General features: G+C 45.8%; 1 protein-coding gene across 2 annotated transcripts; it reads right to left on the reverse strand.

Moving 5' to 3' along the window:
* Window positions 1-560: 560 nt before the first annotated feature.
* NUCB1 (nucleobindin 1) lies at window positions 561-20246 on the reverse strand. 2 transcript variants are annotated; one of them, XM_077259747.1, is made up of 13 exons: window positions 19962-20246; window positions 13164-13280; window positions 11852-11959; window positions 10244-10376; window positions 9918-10021; window positions 6103-6288; window positions 5880-5970; window positions 5656-5714; window positions 5101-5193; window positions 3879-3968; window positions 3116-3298; window positions 2875-2986; window positions 561-2187 (listed from the first exon to the last, which is right to left on the reverse strand). In XM_077259747.1, the coding sequence occupies exons 2-13, from the start codon at window positions 13269-13271 to the stop codon at window positions 2069-2071; spliced, it is 1386 nt and encodes a 461-aa protein (XP_077115862.1). In that variant the 5' UTR covers window positions 13272-13280; window positions 19962-20246; the 3' UTR covers window positions 561-2068. The 2 variants fall into 2 exon arrangements, with proteins under 2 accessions (XP_077115862.1, XP_077115863.1); XM_077259748.1 differs by having other exon boundaries at window positions 3128-3298; window positions 19962-20223.
* Between the last annotated feature and the right edge of the window lie 3210 nt (window positions 20247-23456).

Below are 23456 nucleotides of genomic sequence, written 5' to 3' on the forward strand. Positions count from 1 at the left end.
TAGTTTATAACGGCTGGAGGGGGGTGACAGTGGCCCTTTAAATTATCTGTGCAATACAAGGAAATCCTGAAAACATGACCTGTTTGCAGTCCCCGCGAAATGCAGTTTGAGACCTCTGATTTGGATTAAATTCTTGCTATCGGATATATTTCTCTATATACCTCAGATTTGCCCATGGTCTCATGCCAAGAGGAGTGTCTTTATGGCACAGGTTGAGCTGGTACATGTTGGCATATATGACTATATAACCTGCCATACATCACATGTAAAAAAGGCACCGTAATGGGGTTATCCAACATCCCTCATATCAGGGGAGAGAGGTTCTGCCGCCATCCTAGCACCCCCCTGCCTCTTGCATGCATCATATTGGGATTAGTAGGATGGGAATGCCCTGCATGTTTTGACTGTCAAACAGCTGTGAGATATGCAGCCAAACATTTTTTGAGCATGCCGAAGACACTCTGTAGCACACAAACCTGTTCAAGTAACAGCGTATCCAAGCTTGTTTGATCATTACCGGTAAGGACATGCAGATCACTCCCACGATAAGAGCACAGACATCTCCAACATTATTTTTATTGAGTGAAAATAAAGTTCCTTACAATAAAAGCTTATTACATGAAGTCATAAACTCGTCCGCTGTGACCTGGAGCCTGAAATGTTACTGCCAGCACCAAGCCTGGACGAAATATCCAGTAATCTCAATTTATCTACCTCTGGCTTTCAATGATGAGAATTTCGTTTTGTTTGTGGCTTAGGCTAATTCATTTTAAGGTCTTGTTCACGTGTCCCTGATGCAATTTTCTTTCTTCTTAAATTTCTGCCAGTTATCCAAAAAACTGCAAAATTGCCATGTATATCGCATTTTCCAAAAAAAGGAAAAATACTGTGTGAACACAGCCAAAGACTAAGTGCAGAAGGTGAATATTTTGAAGCCGGAATCCAATACATGTATTGTGTCTGATCAGCAGATTAAAGCAGAGGACAACGGGGCAAAAATCTAAGACCAGCCACGTAAATACACAACTGAGTTTTATTAGGACATGTGAACACTCCCCTAAGAACTGTGAAGTATCAGGCATTTGTACGGTGCCTGTGGCCGGAGATCATTCACCGGTGGTCCTGCACTGCCCGAGGTCTCGGCAAAATGTGCTAGAAAACAAAAACCACAAGGGTTGTATACTGGCGCTGGCTGCGTCAACGGAGGCCATAGAAATGTAATTCTAAGAGGGATCTGGAGGCATCTTTTTGGCACCATGTTTCGGGCAGGACTGAGTCTATATATCACAGCCAGAAACGTGTTGCAACAAAGAAGTCTGCAGCACTGTCTATTGATATGTGTACGTACATAATGCGAGGAACTCGACTAAAGGGGATTTATCGGAGGGCGCTTACCTGGTTACTACGCTGTACACCCTACTGCATCTAAGGACTGAAGGGCTATTAGATACAGTGACGCAAGACACAATCTCGCACTCTTCTCACTATGGAAGGTCGGAAAAGGCAAAAGATTAATGGACCGCTAGTCATTAGAAACTTGGTGCCCATCTGTGGAGTTTAAAGGGCCCGGGTGCTCGTTCATTGAGGAAGTAGGAAGATGGGGGGGCAACTACTTGTGGGTTCACCCCACAATGTCCCACTTGACACAAGTAACAATTACTAGAGGGGGATTACTACGTTTTTACTAAATGCTGGATACATTATACATGCCGGATAGGCAGAGACACAATGTAACCAATACATATATATGCTGTACATAGATGGGTGACGTCCTCTGCCATGATGAAAACAGAAAAAGGTGCTTCTCCAGGGTACGACCCACCTAACGCCCCACAGTCTTTCGTTACTTTTTGCTTGTTTGTTTGTTTCTTTTTAAGTTTGTTTTTTGAAAACAAGAAGCCCGATTCCCAATGTGAGAGATTTACCCAGAGGTCGATTGCACATCCCTTTAACTTTGAAATTCGGGAGAACAGAGGGATACAGAGTGGAGACCCCAAGATGGAGGTGACCGATCCGTGTGTCCCTGCCGCATTTCCCCCTCCCCTTGGGTCTCTTTAACTTCCTACTGTTAGACTTGCTGAACTTGATGTTCCTGGGAAGGCGCTGAATCTTTCGTATCTGGGTGGGCCACATCTCCTGGAGGTCCTGGATGAACGTCTGACACCTGGTGGGCTTCTTCTGGTTTATCTGTTAACATAGATCACACAATGAAGGCGGCTGGGAAGACGATGCATGTATCCATTACATATGACAAAAAGGTAGGACATCGACCCACCCCCAGACATTACAGTTGGTGTCAAAGATCTGCCACACACTTTTGTATCAGAGGATTGGGCATGCTGAAATTCAAGAAGCCCAATCATTTTTTTTCCCCTTAGGAGTAATCCTATAGGCTTTACTATAGGAAGAAAAACAAAGTGGAAAAAAAACTGTCGAAAAAATTGAAGATAAAAAAAAAAAAAATTGTTTTTTTTATTTTTTACAATAAGATTGATTAATAGGGGTTTAATGGTTCAGAAAACCCTTAACCCTCTTCAGTTGTGTAAAAAATGATTAAATATATATATATATATATATATATATATATAATTTTATAAATAATAATAAAGTTCTTTATTCAACCTCCCGAGGTCCACCAGTGTGTTTCTGAACTACCAGTTTTAGCACAACATCCATTAATTCATCTTTGCGACTGCCTGGTGGGACATTATACCTATATTGCAGCCTGGTTTATTTATTTAATTTTTTTTATTAACCCTTTAGTGATCCAGTAAGTGCATTAGCGGCAGGGCACCTGTCTGGTGCTCTCAGTTAGTGCCAGTGGTATTAGTTTATAATAATAAAATAGGGGGGTCTAGCCATGTAACTACATACCTTGTACAACGGCTCCTTCTTGTACTTGAGCCTGGAACTTCAGTTCCCCATCGGGTCCAGCAGCGGGCGCTCCGGCCTGCTGCGCCTTCTTCTGCTCCATCTGGATTACAGCCTTAAAAGAAAGATGAGGATTCTTAACCATATACCGTCACCTCCAGCCATGTTATTCCACCCCCCAACAGATGTCTCAGTCCACCTGTGTGTGTTAGACTTGGTGGTCTGTCTGGTGCTGGATGCCCACCTCGCTACGTACCTGCTGGTACTCCTTCTTCTGAGCGTCCAGCTCGATCTGCCTCTGCTGAAGGACTTCATGCTCTTTCCGTAGCTCCTCCGCTCGCTGAATTAAGGCGGCTTCTTGGGTGGCCAGCTCCTGCTCAAACCTGCGCAGCTCATCCTCTGTGTAAATCTGGGTCTCGTCCACAGTCTTAAGGAAAAAGAAAGAAAATGGTCGGCGGTGATATCTACGTGATGCATTTATAGGGGCAGTCCGATCTGAACACTGGTGAAATCACCACTGTAATTATGGGAGCGAGCGTGCATATACCAACGTGAATCCCATGCAGATTCTTGATAACCCAGCATTGCATTTTTTTATTAATTGCACGTATTTTGCGTTTAACATCATTTTTGCAAATAGGTTTCATGAAAAATTTTACTTTGTTCCCTCTCCTCCCCCCAAGTTAACTGAAAATCCATCAGCGAGCCTCTTCTGATGGGAGTTTCTAACTCTTATCTGTTATGTTCTGAGCTCAAATCAGCTGATTTATGACCGCATCAAAGCTCAGCTTAACTTGATGTGGTCAGTAATCATTAAATCCGCTCCGGAAAAGAAAACTCAAATAGCTGGACAAGAAGTGAGCGACCGCTATTAATGGTGTATGGGCTCCTTTAATTTTCTCTTTTCATTACCTTCTGTCCCTCATCTCAGTACCTTTTCCTAAACCTCACCTCATAGGAATTTACCATCAACGTCTTAATCCCGAAGTCCCGAGTTACATCCTCACCTCCCATCCTCCGGCCTCATTAAACTCTTTCCTCTCTGTAGATTTCAAGAACTCTTCCAGCGTCACCAAGCGATCGTGATTTGAGTCCACCTAGAAAAGAAGAAATCCAGTTTTACCAAGTCTGAAATGGATAAAATAAAAATACTTGGATAAATTGATAGGAAAAAAAAAATGGCAATTTCTTAAAGGGGAAGGTGTCATCAGCAAATTACTTATTTCATTACTTCTGAACAACACATATACTTTATAGTCCTCACTATACTCTGCACTGACGTTCTAAAATGTCAGTTCAAAGTAAGGGTGATTTCTGTTTGCCATTGGGGAATACGTCCAAAATCTCCTGCAATACGGGGTCCAGACGCATGAACAGACAAGGTCATAGACTTTAATGGTAATGGCAGGGCGAATGTGCACTCTTGGAGCAGAGACCATGAAAATTGAGAAGTTTAATTTTAAGGTTCCATAACGTTGTCTTATACAATGACAAGTCTTTAGGCCGATAAAGAAAATCGTCTTTTTTTATTTTGTTTTCAGTTTTGTTTTACTAGAACTTAATCACTGTGTAAATGAAAATTCGACAACTCTCTTATTGCATTTGTCACAATTTTTCGCCATATTTTTGCTTGCTGTCAGTGAATGGGAACATTGTAGTAGTAAACCTGCATATAGGGAATCCTGCTCTGCTGAGAAGTGAATACAATGAACTACTTGATGTCAAACAGAATGGATAAAAAAAAAAAACACAAAAAAAACCTGTACTCGGCTAACGTGATTGGCATTTTTTCCCCCCTATCTCTTAACCCCTTCACTGCCTTGGGTTTTTCCGTTTTTAAGTGATTCCACCTGCGGCTGTTTATAGGCACATGTCAGCTAATGAAATAATGAAAAGTTGCAGGCTCATCACCGGAGCCTGCAGCAAACAGGGGAAGGTTAAATTAGACGTACCTGTATGTCTAAGGTTGGAAAGAGCAGGTGTCATCAGAAAATTACTTATTGTTCAGCTACTTCTGGACTGTCCTCCCTTAACTTTGCACTGACGTTCTAAAATGTCAATGCAAAGTATCCAGCGCAGACAAGTTAATTATTAGCAATTTCACAATTCTTTCTAGTAATTTGCTACAATGTATCAGTGAGGACTACGCTGGCGAGGGGGATTGGCAGTAGAGTATAATAATCAAGTCTCTCCTCCATCCCTTTGATGGCATATTTCAAACCTCCATACATTTTTCATGACGTGCTCTCTCATCCGCAGCCTCTCTTCTTCCATTTCCACCATGTCATCTTCTTCATTCTTTGGGTCATAGACTTTCTCCAGCTAAAAGCAAAATCCACAATACATTCATATTATCTATTAAGTCAGAAATAAGACTTCAAGGGTCACGGTCTACTCCAGTGGTATATGAGATGAGAGAGGAATAAAAAAAAAAAATTATATCTATTATTTCCTCTTTACTCCCAGGTGGTGTCTGGTATTGCTGATATGAATCGATTCTCCGGACCCAGTAGGTCCATTTCCTATGTCATTGATCTGTGGCCGCTGGACGAGAGCATTGAGATCTCCTCCTACCTTCCGGCATCCGTGACTCTTCTTTTGACTAGCCAGCCTGGCGAGACATCACATGTGCGTCACGCCACAGCAATAACGTCAAGCCAGGCTAGCTAATCAAAAGAAGAGTCACGGATGCCTGAAGGTAGGAGGACAATCTCAAGGGTTTCATCCAACAACCACAGAGTACTGACATGGCCAGTGGTCATCTGGAATATGCCGCTAGATTACCTCCTTAGTGAAGAGCGCCTCCAGCTCTTGCTCGTCCAGAACGCCGTCTCCATTGGTATCTGGAAAAAATTTAGAGATGAGCAGAATGTGGAATCTTACACGTTGGTGAGGAACTCTCTGTGTTCACAGTCTACACGCTGTATATCATGGACTAGAAGAAGCCGCATAAGAACCTACACACATCTGCGTCCTCGGTCATGGATATGTGGTCGGACGAGACTTACCGTGTAACTTGAAGAATGTTTTTGGGTTGAAATCATTGGGGTCCAGCCCGTCCGTCTCCTCCCAGACTTCCTTCAGTTGATCTTTACTGCCCTGGTGAAAAGGATGGGGCAGATCAGACATATCGAATAGTGAAAATCCACCTAAATGACTAAATGTGGACATACGACTGTGTGTCGCTCGTTCAGTCGACAGCTGGATGACCCAACCATGAAGTGCACTTACTGGTACATTCACTTTTGGGTGCTCCCTGTGCTTCTTCTTCATGTCTTCGTAGTGCGCTTCCTCCATTCTCCGTTTATCCTCATCCAGGGACTTCAGATATTCTCGCCTCTCGTGTTCCTTCATCATCTCGTAACGTTTGAACTCTTCATGATGAGCGGCATCGTAATTCTCCAGATCTTTGGTGGCCTGAGCAAAATAAGCAGAATTCACATTACATTCTCACTTCAGTTTTTCTAATAGGGATTACTCGATCCTTTGACTATAGATCTCCACCATCGCTCTGTTACAAACTGAGGTGTGCTCCAATCCTCATTATTATGCTTTTATAATATTCTGGCTAGAAACACGACTACTTTAAAGGCTATGGACAGAAAAAAATGCTTTCTATTTAAATTATTGATCCAAATTTGAATTTTTTTCGGAGCATCTCTCCCAGTAATATAGAGTGGATGTGAGCTCTGGGTGTCTCCCAGTAATATAGGCTGGATGTGAGCTGTGTGTGTCTCTCCTTATAATATAGGCTGGATGTGAGCGGTGTCTCTCCTTATAATATAGGCTGGATGTGAGCTGTGTCTCTCCCAGTAATATAGGCTGGATGTGAGCTCTGTGTGTCTCTCCCAGTAATATAGGCTGGATGTGAGCTCTGTGTCTCTCCCAGTAATATAGGCTGGATGTGAGCTCTGTGTGTCTCTCCTTATAATATAGGCTGGATGTGAGCTGTGTCTCTCCCAGTAATATAGGCTGGATGTGAGCTCTGGGTGTCTCCCAGTAATATAGGCTGGAAGTGAGCTCTGTGTCTCTCCTTGTAATATAGTCTGGATGTGAGCTCTGTGTGTCTCCCAGAAATATAGGCTGGATGTGAGCTGTGTGTGTCTCCCCCCGTAATATAGGCTGGATGTGAGCTCTGTGTGTCTCCCAGTAATATAGGCTGGATGTGAGCTCTGTGTCTCTCCCAGTAATATAGGCTGGATGTGAGCTCTGTGTGTCTCTCCTTATAATATAGGCTGGATGTGAGCTGTGTCTCTCCCAGTAATATAGGATGGATGTGAGCTCTGTGTGTCTCTCCTTATAATATAGGCTGGATGTGAGCTCTGGGTGTCTCCCAGTAATATAGGCTGGATGTGAGCTCTGTGTCTCTCCTTGTAATATAGGCTGGATATGAGCTCTGTGTGTCCCCCAGAAATACAGGCTGGATGTGAGCTGTGTGTGTCTCCCCCCGTAATATAGGCTGGATGTGAGCTCTGTGTGTCTCCTAGTAATATAGGCTGGATGTGAGCTCTGTTTGTCTCTTCCAGTAATATAGGCTGGATGTGAGCTCTGTGTGTCTCTCCCAGTAATATAGTTTTGTAAAGTAACTTGGCACACACGTGATCAGATGCTATTGTGGTTTAATAAAGAGAGTACATACAAACGTTTCGGTCATAGACCTTCTTCAATGTACCTCTCATAGAGAGAATGTCTAGTAGAAATTTTGGGGATGAATGGACCCCTTATAGTATCTGTAAGTGGTGATAACCGGCTATGCGTCAGTCAGGCACTAAGGTGTTCCTGTCCCGGACGCGATTATATGGTTTGGGCACCTACTTGCGCACCACTCACAATAGTAGTGCCTACGGTTATTTCTCATAGATTGTCTCCCAGTAATATAGGCTGGATGTGAGCTCTGTGTGTCTCTCCTTATAATATAGGCTGGATGTCAGCTGTGTCTCTCCCAGTAATATAGGCTGGATGTGAGCTCTGGGTGTCTCCCAGTAATATAGGCTGGATGTGAGCTCTGTGTGTCTCCCAGTAATATAGGCTGAATGTGAACTGTGTGTGTCTCCCAGTAATATAGGCTGGATGTGAGCTCTGAGTGTCTCCCAGTAATATAGGCTGAATGTGAGCTATGTGTGTCTCCCAGTAATATAGGCTGGATGTGAGCTGTGTGTGTCTGCCCCAGTAATATAGGCTGGATGTGAACTGTGTGTGTCTCCCAGTAATATAGGCTGAATGTGAGCTATGTGTGTCTCTCCCAGTAATATAGGCTGGATGTGAGCTCCGAGTGTCTCTCCCAGTAATGTAGGCTGGATGTGCGCTCTGTGTTTCTCTCCCAGTAATATAAGCTGGATGTGAGCTCTGTGTGTCTCTGCCAGTAATATAGGCTGGATGTGAGCTTTGTGTCTCTCCCAGCAATATAGGCTGGATGTGAGCTGTGTGTGTCTCTGCCAGTAATATAGGCTGGATGTGAGCTCTGTGTGTCTCCCAGTAATATAGGCTGGATGTGAGCTATTTGTGTCCCTTCCAGTAATATAAACTGGATGTGAGCTCTGTGTGTCTCCCAGTAATATAGGATGGATGTGAGCTCTGTGTGTCTCCCAGTAATATAGGATGGATGTGAGCTCTGTGTTTATTCAGGGTGCTGAGCACACACTCATATCAGCGCAGCTTCTATCCTGCACCTTTTTCCACTTCATGCGCTTTCCCCCTTTTCTATAGCTGGATCTCTCTGCCCTCTCTGAGACGTTAGATACTTTCTCCCCTCTCAAATAGTCTCAATGTCCTGGAAATCTGTGTACTACTGCCTATTGCTGCTATCTATAAGACTAAAGGTACCGTCACACTAGGCGATATCGCCAGCAATCCGTGACGTTGCAGCGACCTGGATGGCGATATCGCTGTATTTGACACGCAGCAGCGATCTGGATCCCGCTGTGAAATTGCTGGTCGCTGCTAGAAGGTCTGCACATTATTTGGTCGCTAGGTCGCCGTGTATCGCCGTGTTTGACAGCAAAAGCGACGATACCAGCGATATTTTACACTGGTAACCAGGGTAAACATCGGGTTACTAAGCGCAGGGCCGCGCTTAGTAACCCGATGTTTACCCTGGTTACCAGCGTAAAAGTTAAAAAAACAAACAGTACATACTCACCTGCGCGTCCCCCAGCCTCTGCTTCCTGACACTAAAGCGCCGGCCCTAAACTGAAAGTGAAAGCAACAGCGGTGACGTCACCGCTCTGCTGTTAGGGCCGGAGCTCAGTCAGCGTCAGGATGCAGAGGCTGGGGGACGCGCAGGTGAGCATGTACTGTTTGTTTTTTTAACTTTTACGCTGGTAACCAGGGTAAACATCGGGTTACTAAGCGCGGCCCTGCGCTTAGCAACCCGATGTTTACCCTGGTTACCCGGGGACCTCGGCATCGCTGGTCGCTGGAGAGCGGTCTGTGTGACAGCTCTCCAGCGACCACACAGCGACACTGCAGCGATCGGCATTGCTGTCGCTATCGCTGCAGCGTCGCTTAGTGTGACGGTACCTTAAGTAAAGGGCGGGGAGGGAGGAGAGAACCATCAAGGAGGAGAACCAGGATGTCTGACGGAGTTGCAACATTTTTTGCAACAGCAGCTAGCTAGATAAAGGACAATCAGCAGCAAAATTTTAGAACATTTTTAATGAAGACTATTTAGAAAGTTGCTTAACTTTACAATTAGGAAAGAAGCAAAAAAAATGTCCTAAAGTGGATGCAGCTTTAACTACAGAGCTAGGGTACTCACACAAACTCTTAGTAAAACCCCAACTGGTGGGCACAGTCAGAATTTCCTTCTAGTCACTGTTAAAGTGATCTTATAAGATGATGAAAATGATGGTTGAGGGTCCAACCTCTGGGACGCTCACCAACTGTGTGACATTTTTCCTGCAGAGCAGCGCTCCTGGTCACCTCACTGTTGAAGGGGACTGCATCTCACCCAATTCAGGTTATCATGAAGTCTTTATGAAATGGTCTCCGTGTAGAAATAGACGACCCCACAATATACAGGTCCAATCACGGATGATCTTACTTACAGTCTGAATGAGCAACTCCAAATCCCGGGCCTCAAACGTATGTTGGTTCTGAGGGTCCAAATGCTCAAACTGTTTCAGCAGAGCAGAGTGGTCAATCTGCACGTCTAGGAGAGGAAAAAAAAAATCACGTTTTACACTTGGCAAATTAGCAAAACACAGGAAAGAGAGTAAGAATATCATGGACATTGCTCTGCCGAAGAGCTGTCGACGTAAAACGGTGGAATCTTTTTAGAAATTTGCTTTGTCATTTTCAAAAAAGAAAAAAAAAAAATGGGAGACCCAGTGCACACCTCCAGTTTTCCCCATTTCATCTGCACTTTACTCACTGCCTTCCATGGTGGCGTCCATCTTTGCCTTGATCAGCATTCGCAGCCTGGACACCTCCTGCCTCTTCAGCTCATCTAGCTTGGTCCGTACATGGTGGCTCACAAAATCCAGCTCCTTGCTGAGCTTACCGCTCTGCAGACAGGGAAAAACACATCGCCAGTTACTATCGGGGAGCATAAAACCAGATTCTCCAAACTGCATCATCCCCTTCGCAGTGTTTTCCTCCACAGCAGCGCTCCTGGCCACCTGTCCGAGCAGGTTACTGCAGCCGGCCCCGATGACATAGCGCTCAGCCAAAACTAAGTTTATCCGCCAGCTCTCAAATGTAAAGCGAAGCCATCATTAGAAAATGCTCCATTGTATAAATCAGGTCTTTGTGTTAAATTCAGTTTTCTGATTTTTGGGGGCTTTTTTTTTTCTATTGAAAATAAAATTTGTATTAAATAATACAATTATTATTTTACTTATAATTTATGTATAATAAATCAGAATAAATTAATTAAAAAAAAATCTTGCAGTTCTCACATTGGCCACTGAGGCTGTTTTAGTCTAACTTCCTGCTGTTTCAGGAAACAACACATGCACATTAGCCACAATCGTCATATCCCGACTGTATCTAATGAGCGTGTGAAAAGGTCATTGTGATGGGAGGAGAGCTGTGAAATCGCCTATTGTGATTGGTGGATCCTGTGTATCTACTGTATACAGAGGTGTTATCAGTCATTGTACAGGAGAAGGAGGTGAGCTGTGACATCACCTATTGTGAATGGTGGATCCTGTGTTATATTCTGTATATAGAGGTGTTATCAGTCATTGTACAGGAGGAGGAGGTGAGCTGTGACATCACCTATTGTGAATGGTGGATCCTGTGTTATATTCTGTATATAGAGGTGTTATCAGTCATTGTACAGGAGGAGGAGGTGAGCTGTGAAATCGCCTATTGTGATTGGTGGATCCTGTGTATCTACTGTATACAGAGGTGTTATCAGTCATTGTACAGGAGGAGGAGGTGAGCTGTGACATCACCTATTGTGAATGGTGGATCCTGTGTTATATTCTGTATACAGAGGTGTTATCAGTCATTGTACAGGAGGAGGAGGTGAGCTGTGAAATCACCTATTGTGATTAGTGGATCCTGTGTTATCAGCTGTGTCCTGCCTCTGATGATGAGTGTGCTGAAAACTCAAAAGTGCAAGTGTGAAGAAACAAAACCCCCCCAGTGGCCATTGTGAAAATTGCAAGATTAATAATTTAGTTTTGTTTTTTTTTTATTAACAAAGATCATGATTTAAATGAAAAAAAAAAAACAAATCCAACATTTTTTAGTAAACATATAAAACACAAAAACCTGATTTAAACAATAAATTATTCTGATGATCGCGCTCCTTTAAGGCTAGGTGGAGACACGAAGTTCACAGATTACTTTTCTGGGGCGGCTCTTATCTTCTAAAGAAAACTGAGCCAAAGTTCGTTAACTCCAGATAATTAATGTGCGTCTACATTAAAAAAACTGATGCACTTTGCTCCTCCAGGTGGACAAAAATCAATAGTGGAGAGCAAACACACAGTGCAGAGATCGGCCGCAGGCACACCACGCGGGCGCTCACCTTGATGTCATCTGCGTTGGCGGCCTGAAGCTTCTCGCGGAAATGATTGTCCGTTTCCAACACGTCAATTACCTCTCGCAGGTAACGATCATAGTACAAGCCGGTATCCTGTCACGAGATAATCAATAACCTAAACATGATGATATTAGTATAATCCCACCTCAAAAAAAAAAAGAGGCTAATATACACTAAAATAAGACTGGTACAAAGAGCAGATTACGGAGAGCCCACTACATGGCTGAACTAACCTGGAATCCAGCTGAAAAGGATAAACTGGGAGGAGCACTGGAAGGAGAAGCCTGTGAGTCACCTGCTCTCAGCCAATCAGCAGTCTACAGGATTTTCCCAGCGATGTTCATTGGCTACAAGCATAATGCTCATCCCAACTGTCTGTTTCAGCTGGATGCCAGACACGGTATACAGCCCAACAACTCCAGGGATGGCAGTCCTTGGCACCTGTAAATGTAACCCACTTATGGATGCCTTTTTCAAGAGCAGCCGTCATTTGACAGAGGAGCTTTAATATTACAAGGCAATCATAGCTAAAAATTAAAATTAGGGTCATATGAAACCAGGATTTGAAGAATGAGAAAAGGAAAAAGAAAAAAACAAAAAAGAAGATAAATTACACGATCCTTGCTAAACCAAGGGACAGATATGTACCCAATTCTCCGACCTCTATCAGCTGGGCCCGCGGCTTATCCTTCAGATCTACAAGCACTGACCACATGAAGCCTGTGCTGCCCATGGATCATGTGTAGGTACCACACCTTTCGGGATTTAAATGCATGTATTTAAGGATAATAAATAATTTTTCCAATTGGTTTCCATTCAAAAAGTTGCAGCGTTTTGCTTTTAGAGCCTCTGTTTCGCCGCACATTCAACTTTGATGTGGTCATAAATCAGCTCAGAAAAGGGCACAAACTTCATCAGGCCATCATAGCGAGCTCACTGACGGATTCTCCGTTAACTCATTCTGCAGCCAAAAGTTATAGAAGGCATATGGTACAAAATTTTTAATGAAAGCCAATTGCAAAAATGATTTTTACCCTAAGATACATGGATTAAAAAAAAATAAAGGTGCTATGGTTAAAACACTCAGAAGCATGAACTTTTGCATGAGCCAGAATAAATAATTCAGAGCCAAGGAACAAATACATGTCACGCTTACTTTGCGGATCCTGATGAAATCTGGATCGGACGCTCTAATTAAACCGTCCACTTTCCCTATACTCTGAGCGGATGTGACGTCCTCCTATGTCGCAGCGATTAGTCCCGGTGACTGCAGAGGGAGCCATTATGGAGCACTTACCGCCGGTTCTGCCGGGGGCTCCACTTCTTGCTTCGGAGGGGCCCTGTCTATGGGTACAGCCAGGCAAAGCCCCAAGAAGGAGCCTAATAAGACGAGCGGGATCTTCATCCTCAGGTGCTGCAAAGCAAAAGAATAGAAAAATCCTTTAAATACATCCCATCCCCGGATTTCACCACTTCCACCAAGTTTGAGCTTGGTAGTATAAGGCCAGTGCAGAAAGCTTGGCAGTGATTTAACCCTGTAATGGCCAATGATGGCTATATCCATCATGGAGCAGACTGGGGTATGTGGAGCAGGCACAGGAGCTGAGCCTGCTCCACACTATGTAGTGTAGTGTGTCGGCTGCGTTACACTGCCGGTATATGCTTCCAACAGAAGCGAATGGAAATTTCTAATGCCGTATTATTGCAGTGCATAGTACTGATGAAAAAAAACCAAAAACAAATATGAACAAAATAAATAAATAAAAATATGGATAAAACAATGAATCAAAATACTGATCAACACAAATTTGAATAAATACTAATATGATACATTAAAAAATAATAAATAATATGAATTAGAAAAATAATGAAAACATAAAAATATGGATATAAAATAAAAAAAATATATGAAAAAAATAAATATATGAATAAAATAAAAATATGAAATAAATAAATACAAGTGTGGGACTCCCCCTTTTGTTTGCAGGTTAAAAAGAAAAGCAAAACAAACGTGACATCACTGTGTTCATAAAGGTACAATCTATCAATATACCGTATATCAAAAATTTTATTAACTTGCACATGAAACGTCGTAAAACAAAAAACAAAAAAAAGAAATTGAAATGTAATTTTTATAAGCTTTCACATAAAGAAAGTGCCAACATTTTTCAAAGCTAATAAAATAGCCGGGTATCACAAAGAGCTGGAAAATCACCGCACAATGGACACCATAAAAATGAAACCCAATAATGTGGTTTTTTTTGTTTTCTTTTCACCATTTCTCCCAAATTGGACTTAACCCTGTTTTTCAATATCTTATACGGGAAGATGAACGGTGTCATTAGAAACTACAAGTCATACCGCAAAAAAAAAAACAAGTCCTCATACAGCTACATTGACGAAAAAAATACGTATGGCAAAAAGTAAAGAGAAAAATCATCTGGGAAATAAAACGTAGACGGGCTTCCAGAAAACATGAGGATGTGCGAGAGCTTCGTGGAGAGCAGGGTGTGTTCACAGAGGTTTGCAGATGCTCAGGACACAGGTGACATTGGGAGCGGGACACACCGGTCTTTCCTGCGCCCGTCACCCGGAGGATTTTAGTGATTCGCTGGAAGACCGTCTCGGTCACACAATCTCCGATCTCTCCAACATATAAAGTGACGATTCCGGACACTATGATCACAGATCAGGACTATGAGATGTGCAGAACATGGAGATTGTGCAATGCTAGAGATGTACAAGTCCGGCCACGTCCCTCGCCTACACTTCGGCTGCAGCGTGTTCACTGTATGAGTCAGGAGAAGCAGGCAGGGTCGTCCCTCAATGATGCAATGGAATAAAGCTCATCTTCTGCACTCCAGCTCATCTCCTGTGCTCATCTCCTCCGCTCCTCTCCCTTGCGCTCCATCTCACCTCCTGCACTCCTTTCCCTTGCGCTCCAGCTCACCTCCTGCGTTCATCTCCCTTGCGCTCCAGCTCACCTCCTGCGCTCATCTCCCTTGCGCTCCAGCTCATCTGCTGCGCTCATCTCCTGCGCTCCAGCTCACCTCCTGCGCTCATCTCCCTTGCGCTCCAGCTCATCTGCTGCGCTCATCTCCTGCGCTCATCTTCCTTGCGCTCCATCTCACCTCCTGCGCTCATCTTCCTTGCGCTCCATCTCACCTCCTGCGCTCATCTCCCTTGCGCTCCAGCTCACCTCCTGCGCTCATCTCCCTTGCGCTCCATCTCACCTCCTGCGCTCATCTCCCTTGCGCTCCATCTCACCTCCTGCGCTCATCTCCCTTGCGCTCCATCTCACCTCCTGCGCTCATCTCCCTTGCGCTCCAGCTCACCTCCTGCGCTCATCTCCCTTGCGCTCCAGCGCACCTCCTGCGCGCATCTCCCTTGCGCTCCAGCTCACCTCCTGCGCGCATCTCCCTTGCGCTCCAGCTCACCTCCTGCGCTCATCTCCCTTGCGCTCCAGCTCACCTCCTGCGCTCATCTCCCTTGCGCTCCAGCTCACCTCCTGCGCTCATCTCCTGCGCTGATCTTCCTTGCGCTCCATCTCACCTCCTGCGCTCATCTCCCTTGCGCTCCATCTCACCTCCTGCGCTCATCTTCCTTGCGCTCCAGCTCACCTCCTGCGCTCATCTCCCTTGCGCTCCAGCTCACCTCCTGCGCTCATCTCCCTTGCGCTCCAGCTCACCTCCTGCGCTCATCTCCCTTGCGCTCCAGCTCACCTCCTGCGCTCATCTCCCTTGCGCTCCAGCTCACCTCCTGCGCTCAGCTCCCTTGCGCTCCAGCTCACCTCCTGCGCTCATCTCCCTTGCGCTCCAGCTCACCTCCTGCGCTCATCTCCCTTGCGCTCCAGCTCACCTCCTGCGCTCATCTCCCTTGCGCTCTAGCTCACCTCCTGCGCTCATCTCCCTTGCGCTCCAGCTCACCTCCTGCGCTCATCTCCCTTGCGCTCCAGCTCACCTCCTGCGCTCATCTCCCTTGCGCTCCAGCTCACCTCCTGCGCTCATCTCCCTTGCGCTCCAGCTCACCTCCTGCGCTCATCTCCCTTGCGCTCCAGCTCACCTCCTGCGCTCATCTCCCTTGCGCTCCAGCTCACCTCCTGCGCTCATCTCCCTTGCGCTCCAGCTCACCTCCTGCGCTCATCTCCCTTGCGCTCCAGCTCACCTCCTGCGCTCATCTCCCTTGCGCTCCAGCTCACCTCCTGCGCTCATCTCCCTTGCGCTCCAGCTAACCTCCTGCGCTCATCTCCCTTGCGCTCCAGCTCACCTCCTGCGCTCATCTCCCTTGCGCTCCAGCTCACCTCCTGCGCTCATCTCCCTTGCGTTCAAGCCCCAATGACTAAGTCAGGAAGAGATTACACAGCGAAAGAAAACTGTGAAATATCTCCCAAAAAAATGGAAAAGGGATGTTCCCACCAACTAGCCCTACCTGGGTTCGGTGCCGAGTCTCCGCCGCTGCTCCCGGTCTGCAGTGCTATCTTCACGTTCACAGCGCTGCAGCCAAATTGGTGAGCTCAGCGACTCGTGCCATCATCTAGGGCAGAACCACTAAGGGCAGAACCACTAAGCTCACCTCACTGGCTGCAGCGCTGTCAACAACATCAGACACCAGGAGAGACTGATCCAGAGAGGGGCAAGTAAAGTATATTTTTTTTGTTTGTTTGTTTTTTTCCAAAGAAACTGGGCTCGGGAAATCCAGGACACCCCTTTAATGTAAGGACATGTCTGGTCCTCTAGAGAGAGTTACTTTTTGAAGTTTCTCACCAGTCTGCCTAATTGAGGTTGTTAATAAGGAAAAAAAAAACAAAAGGTGTTTGATGATGCGTTTTCAAAATCAGACAGCCCCTTTAAGGCTGGGTCTATACAGTGACTTTTGTCCTGACATTATGCTGCATTACCGGACAGTGCGAGCGAATGGGGTTGTAATGTAATTTGTGAGTTACCGCATCCACCACTAGCAATAATCCAACCGATTTCGATGTTTTGCGATTCACTCATTTGTCGGGTGATCAGATCGTTTATGCCGGTGAGTGAATCATCGGTATCGGCAGCACGCGGCTCCGTGTAAACAGGATGTGCTGCCAACAACAAGATACTGTAAGGGGACAGGACGATCATATTAGCGATCATTGTTCTCCCAGTGATCGGCTGCTGTGCCGTAACATCGCCGCCGATTGGGAGCATCACCGAGGCGGTGCAGTAGGTGAATGTTCCGGAATTCAAGATTTTCCAACCTATTGATCTGTGAAACCAAACCCCGGCAACTAAGGGTAACGTGTGATTACAGATTGGAAACGGCTTTGCTCTTTTTCCACGCAGGGCGAGACGATGTCACGGTTCGTTCTTTGCATCAAATAGGCGAGGAGTGAACTAGTGACTCCTCTCTACTATCCAAAATATGTCCTTAAAGGGGCGGTTCAGCCAGATAAAGCTTTTAATGATGCAATAAAACCATAGTATGCTGTGCACCCCTCCTATTCTGATACTATGGCTGCACTGAAAAATGCAAAGAAATATTGGCTTTAACAGTCCTAACGTGCCTCCTCGTCATTGGACACGAGCAAAAGCGAGTCACGGCTTATACTTTACGCATTAAGGCCTAGAACAAGTCATTGCTACTTTCAGAAGCTTAAAGGTCCTGCAAAGACGCCTGAGGGGACAGAAAAGACCCGAAAATACAAGGCCCTGCCCAGTCCACGACGGGGACAGAAAAGACCTGAAGATACAAGGTCCACACAGACCCCGGCAGGGACAGAAAAGACCGGAAGATACAAGGGCCGCACAGACCCCGGCAGGGACAGAAAAGACCAGAAGATACGTAGGGACAGAAAAGACCAAAAGATACAAGGTCCGCACAGACCCCGGCAGGGACAGAAAAGACCAAAAGATACAAGGTCCGGCACAGATCCCGGCAGGGACAGAAAAGACCAGAAGATACAAGGTCCGGCACAGATCCCGGCAGGGACAGAAAAGACCAGAAGATACAAGGTCCGGCACAGATCCCGGCAGGGACAGAAAAGACCAGAAGATACAAGGTCCGGCACAGATCCTGGCAGGGACAGAAAAGACCAGAAGATACAAGGTGTGGCACAGATCCCGGCAGGGACAGAAAAGACCAGAAGATACAAGGTGTGGCACAGATCCCGGTAGGGACAGAAAAGACCAGAAGATACAAGGTGTGGCACAGATCCCGGTAGGGACAGAAAAGACCAGAAGATACAAGGTCCGCACAGATCCCGGTAGGGACAGAAAAGACCAGAAGATACAAGGTCCGCACAGATCCCGGCAGCGACAGAAAAGATCAGACGATACAAGGTCCGCACAGACCCCGGCAGGGACAGAAAAGCCCAGAAGACAAAAGGTCCCGCGCAGTACCCGGCAGGGATATAACAGACCAGAAGATACAAGGTCCGCACAGATCCCGGCAGGGACTGAAAAGACCAGAAAACAAAAGGTCCCGCACAGACCCCGGTGGGTAAATATTCTTTCCCTGAACAGTTATAAGATTCACAAGACTGTGGCAGCCGGACCAGAGCCCTACGGACCTCTCACACCTGCCAGTATCCTCGGCCCCTTCAATTAATATTAAGCCCTTGCGCTGTCGTGATTTTGACATGGGGAGCGTCCATCAGAAGAGAGACCCAGGATGTCGCCAGATGCTTGGGGGGTTCATAAGGTCACAGCACAACATCTTATTGTACCTGGTCTGTTTTCTGAATAGAATCAAGAATGTTTTCATTTGCTGACAGCAAGCAGAGGTTTTACATGGATAAGGAACCAAAATGCAAAGCATTGGGCGTTAGGTGCTGGGTACCAGGCAGAGCAGCAGCTATGGCGTCCGGTATATGAGGACGCAGATAATACAATAATCATACGTGTGTCCGGAATGTAATGTCTGGCTATGGCACTCCCAACTGAGCAGTCACTGATTACTGAGGCCCGCACCGATGATGAGGATGGCAGCCTATGACACTGATGGGGACAGCGGAGCTCAGCGCTCGGCTACAGCCATCTGTCCTCTAGCTGAAGACCAGTTTAAAAAAAAGTTGACAGATTTTGATCATTTTTTTCTTCCCGCTGTTCCCCTGATTATTCCCCCCTTTTTTTTATCTTTAGTGTATGGTCTTTTAGTAATAAATAATAATAATCTTTATTTTTATATAGCGCTAACATATTCCGCTGGGGCTCACAATCTAAACTCCCTATCAGTATGTCTTTGGAATGTGGGAGGAAACCGGAGAACCCGGAGGAAACCCACGCAAACACGGAGAGAACATACAAACTCTTTGCAGATGTTGTCCTTTGGTGGGGCTTGAACCCAGGACTCCAGCGCTGCAAGGCTGCTGTGCTATCCACTGCGCCGCCCCAGTAGTAAGGGGGCGTGGCTCACTGGATCCTCAGGGGCGTGTCTTTAGGTTGCTCTGCATAATTAACCTGTGACCACCGCCCCCTTTATTAAAGACTATACAAATTAGCGCTACACAGAAAGGCCGATATCTCTGGAGCCGTATGGCGGGTTAGAAAAAAAATAGTAATACCCAGGGGAGCAGCGGGAATAAACAAGAGCAAAACTGGACACAAATGGAGGAACCTCGGCTCCAAAGGGGAACCCACCCCATTCTTGTGATTAGTAGGGGTTCAAGCAGTGATCAACAGATGTGAAAACACCTCTTTGAAGTGTGACTGCCCTTCAGAAGTTGTGATTGGTGGGCGTCTGGTGCTGAGACCCCCACTGTTCACTTATAGGAAGGCTAGAGACCCCTGTAATTGCATCCGCATCCCAGAAACTCAAAATAAGCCCCAACAGACAAGGCCCAGAGGGCCCTCCACCGATGACAGCACTGCATGGTGCGTTTCCCCTTTAATTAAAGGGGCTCTCCAGGGTTTAATAAAGTTATTGACAACACGAGCATGATGTCATAGTGACGTCACTGCTCATCATGACGACCCCCTCTGTCCACCTTCCCCATTACAATCCTATTCAACCTTGACAAGTGACGTGTTACGTGACACCATTATGTCTCCTGACACCTCCCCACCCTGGAAGGGATGACTACTCCTCTCATCCTCCCTCATGGTCCCCACAATGGACGTACCTGTCCAGGAGCTCGCTGCCCGGTGTCTTAGCAGGTGAAGCACAATCCCCGCCTGTGGAGAGCTCTGTGCAGGTTCCACGACACCCTTCCGGCTAGTGACGTACCACCAACATGACTACGTCCCACCAGAAACATGGCGCGGCGTCGCAGAACTATGACGTTACGTCGGCTACAGAACACTAACCCACCAGAAACATGGCGCAGCGTCGCATACCTATGACGTCACGTCAGGTACAGCGTGCTAAACCACCAGAAACATGGCGCGGCGTCGCGGAGCTATGACGTTCAAAACTTCACGCGACCGTCACCATAGGAACAGGTTGATTCGAACGGAAAGCTTCGTGAGACAAAATTGTCAAACAAGCGTCCTTCTTACAAAACATATTCGAAATTATATGCTAATAAATAAGTAATCGATTGCATTGCAGTTATAATATAAAGTTGCTGCTGTGGCATTATTTAATAAATTCCAGTGTCTCCTGAGATCCATCATAGGCCCCAAAATGTTCAGAAGCAAATCTTTTTCAGGACATTTTTTGGCTTATTTGTGTGTACATAAGGGGTTAAATATAAGATAAATAATATCCCAAGTCTGAGACTGCCCTTTTCATTTAAAGGGGTTGTCCATTACTAGAAAACATCTGGTTTATCAATTCAGGACCCCAATTTAAAGGAAATACAGTGTATACTCACCTCTGCAGCGGAGCCATACCAGCGATGTGACATTGTGCTACGTGCACGCTGCAGCCAATAAGCATGGATGTTGGTGACCCAACTTTTGCTAAAATGTTGGGTCCCTTGCTACAGGAGCTATTCTTTAAAGGGAACTTGTCAGCAGTTTTGGCCGATATAAGATGCCGCCACTGCCTTTCAGGTCTTACCTACATCATTCTGTAATGCTGTAGATAAGCCCCGGGTCCAACCTGAAAGATGAGAAAAATACGTTTTATTATACTCACTGGGGCGGTTCTGTGCGGTCCGGTCCGATGGGTGTCGCAGGTCCGGGTCTCCCATCTTCATGGGATGACGTCCTCTTCTTTGCTTCCTGCCGCGGCTCTGGCGCAGGCGTACTGATTTGCCCTGTAGAGAGCAGAGTAAAGAACTGCAGTGTGCAGGCGCTGGGAAAGGTCAGAGAGGCCCGGCGCCTGCACGCTGCAGTTCTTTACTCTGCTTTCTACAGGGCAAATCAGTACGCCTGCGCAGGAGTACGGTGCTGGGGAGCGATGAAGCAACAGGAGGGCGACATCGCAAGAAGATGGGGGACGCCAGATCCAGACCTGCTAAACCCATCGACCAGACCGTGCCCCGGGGGAGTATAATAAAACGTATCTTTCTTATCTTTCAGGTCAGACCGGGGGCTTATCTACAGCATTATAGAATGCTGTAGATAAGCCCTGAAAGGCGGTGGCCGTATCTTATATCGGCCAAAACTGCTGACAGGTTCGCTTTATGGGGATGTCCAGCCTTAGGGTACAAGTCTGTATTCACTCTATGTGGTCCGATAGTGGGGTACAAGTCTGTGTACACGCTATTGGGTCCGACCTTAGGGTACAAATGTCCAGTCACTCTATTCGGTCCGAGCTTGGGGTAAAAGTCTGCAGTCACTGTAAATGATCCGACCTTAGTGTACCAGTCTGCAGTCATTTATGTGGTCCAACCTTAGTGTACCAGTCTGCAGTCATTTATGTGGTCCAACTTTAGGATACAAGTCTGCAGTCACTCTATGTGGTCCGACCTTAGGGTACAATTCTTCAGTCACTCTTTGTGGTCCGACCTTACGGTACATTTCTTCAGTCACTCTTTGTGGTCCGACCTTACGGTACAAGTCTGCAGTCACTCTATGTGGTCCGACCTTGGGGTACAATTCTTCAGTCACTCTTTGTGGTCCGACCTTACGGTACAAGTCTGCAGTCACTCTATGTGGTCCGACCTTGGGTACAAGTCTGCATTCACTCTGTGTGGTCCGTCCTTAGTGTACAAGTCTGCAGTCGCTCTGTGTGTTCCGACCTTGGGTACAAGTCTGCATTCACTCTATGTGGTCCGATAGTGGGGTACAAGTCTGTATACACGCTATGGGGTCCGACCTTAGGGTACAAATGTCCAGTCACTCTATTTGGTCCGAGCTTGGGGTAAAAGTCTGCAGTCACTGTAAATGATCCGACCTTAGTGTACCAGTCTGCAGTCATCTATGTGGTCCAACCTTAGTGTACCAGTCTGCAGTCATTTATGTGGTCCAACCTTAGTGTACCAGTCTGCAGTCATTTATGTGGTCCAACTTTAGTATACAAGTCCGCAGTCACTCTAGGTGGTCCGACCTTGGGGTACAAGTCTGTAGTTACTCTATGTGGTCCGACCTTAGGGTACAATTCTTCAGTCACTCTTTGTGGTCCGACCTTAGGGTACAATTCTTCAGTCACTCTTTGTGGTCCGACCTTACAGTACAAGTCTGCAGTCACTCTATGTGGTCCGACCTTGGGGTACAATTCTTCAGTCACTCTTTGTGATCCAACCTTACTGTACAAGTCTGCAGTCGCTCTGTGTGGTCCGACCTTGGGTACAAGTCTGCATTCACTCTGTGTGGTCCGTCCTTAGTGTACAAGTCTGCAGTCACTCTATGTGGTCTGACCTTGGGGTACAAGTCTGCAGTCACTCTATGTGGTCCGACCTTGGGGTACAAGTCTGCAGTCACTCTATGTGGTCCGACAGATGGACTTTATGGGGTGTATATACATACTGCAAAATATGCTAGTGTGAACTCGGCCTTAAGGGGTTTGTCCAAGACTTATATACTGCACATATCTCTAAATCAGTAGGCATCCCTGGTCATTACATTGTATATAGAGCTGTGGTGCTCAAGAATCAATAAAATACATAATAATGACAATATAGACCCCTCGCAGGATGCAACGCTTATGATATCCATTAGATATCGCAGTGTGATCTGGTAGAGTCCTGTTAAGTGGCAGTAATAATAGTTTGCCACTAGATGTCACTATGGAACATCTAAGGAATGTCATATCCTCCTGCTGCTAGAAAGGTTGTATATGCCAAATAACTTATTTTTTCTTTAAATCTGACCTCCCCGGGATTCGAACCCCAAACTTATATCATTGGAGGAAGCACCAAAAGGCACATGCCACAGGCTGCACTGACAAATCAGGACATGTTCTGTAGTTGAAGATGCAACACATTCCACTTCCTTACAGGCAGATTGTACTGGCACATAGAGATACATCTCCATATATCAGTGCATTTCTATGTCCCTGCATTCTAGAAATAAAATAAAAGTCAACGATTTTATTTCTTCCTATAACATTACTAAAAAAATATTGAAAATAATTACAATAATTACATTTTTAATACACTTTGAAAAAAAATAAACATCTTAAATCATCAAATAACAGATATGTTAGTAAACCGAAATGACAGCAACTTGTACAATACCGTGAACAGATATTTTACACTGATCAATAAATTGCGTAAAAATTAACGTAC

This window comes from Ranitomeya variabilis, chromosome 4 (assembly GCF_051348905.1).
Source record: "Ranitomeya variabilis isolate aRanVar5 chromosome 4, aRanVar5.hap1, whole genome shotgun sequence".
Taxonomy (NCBI): Eukaryota; Metazoa; Chordata; class Amphibia; order Anura; family Dendrobatidae; genus Ranitomeya; species Ranitomeya variabilis.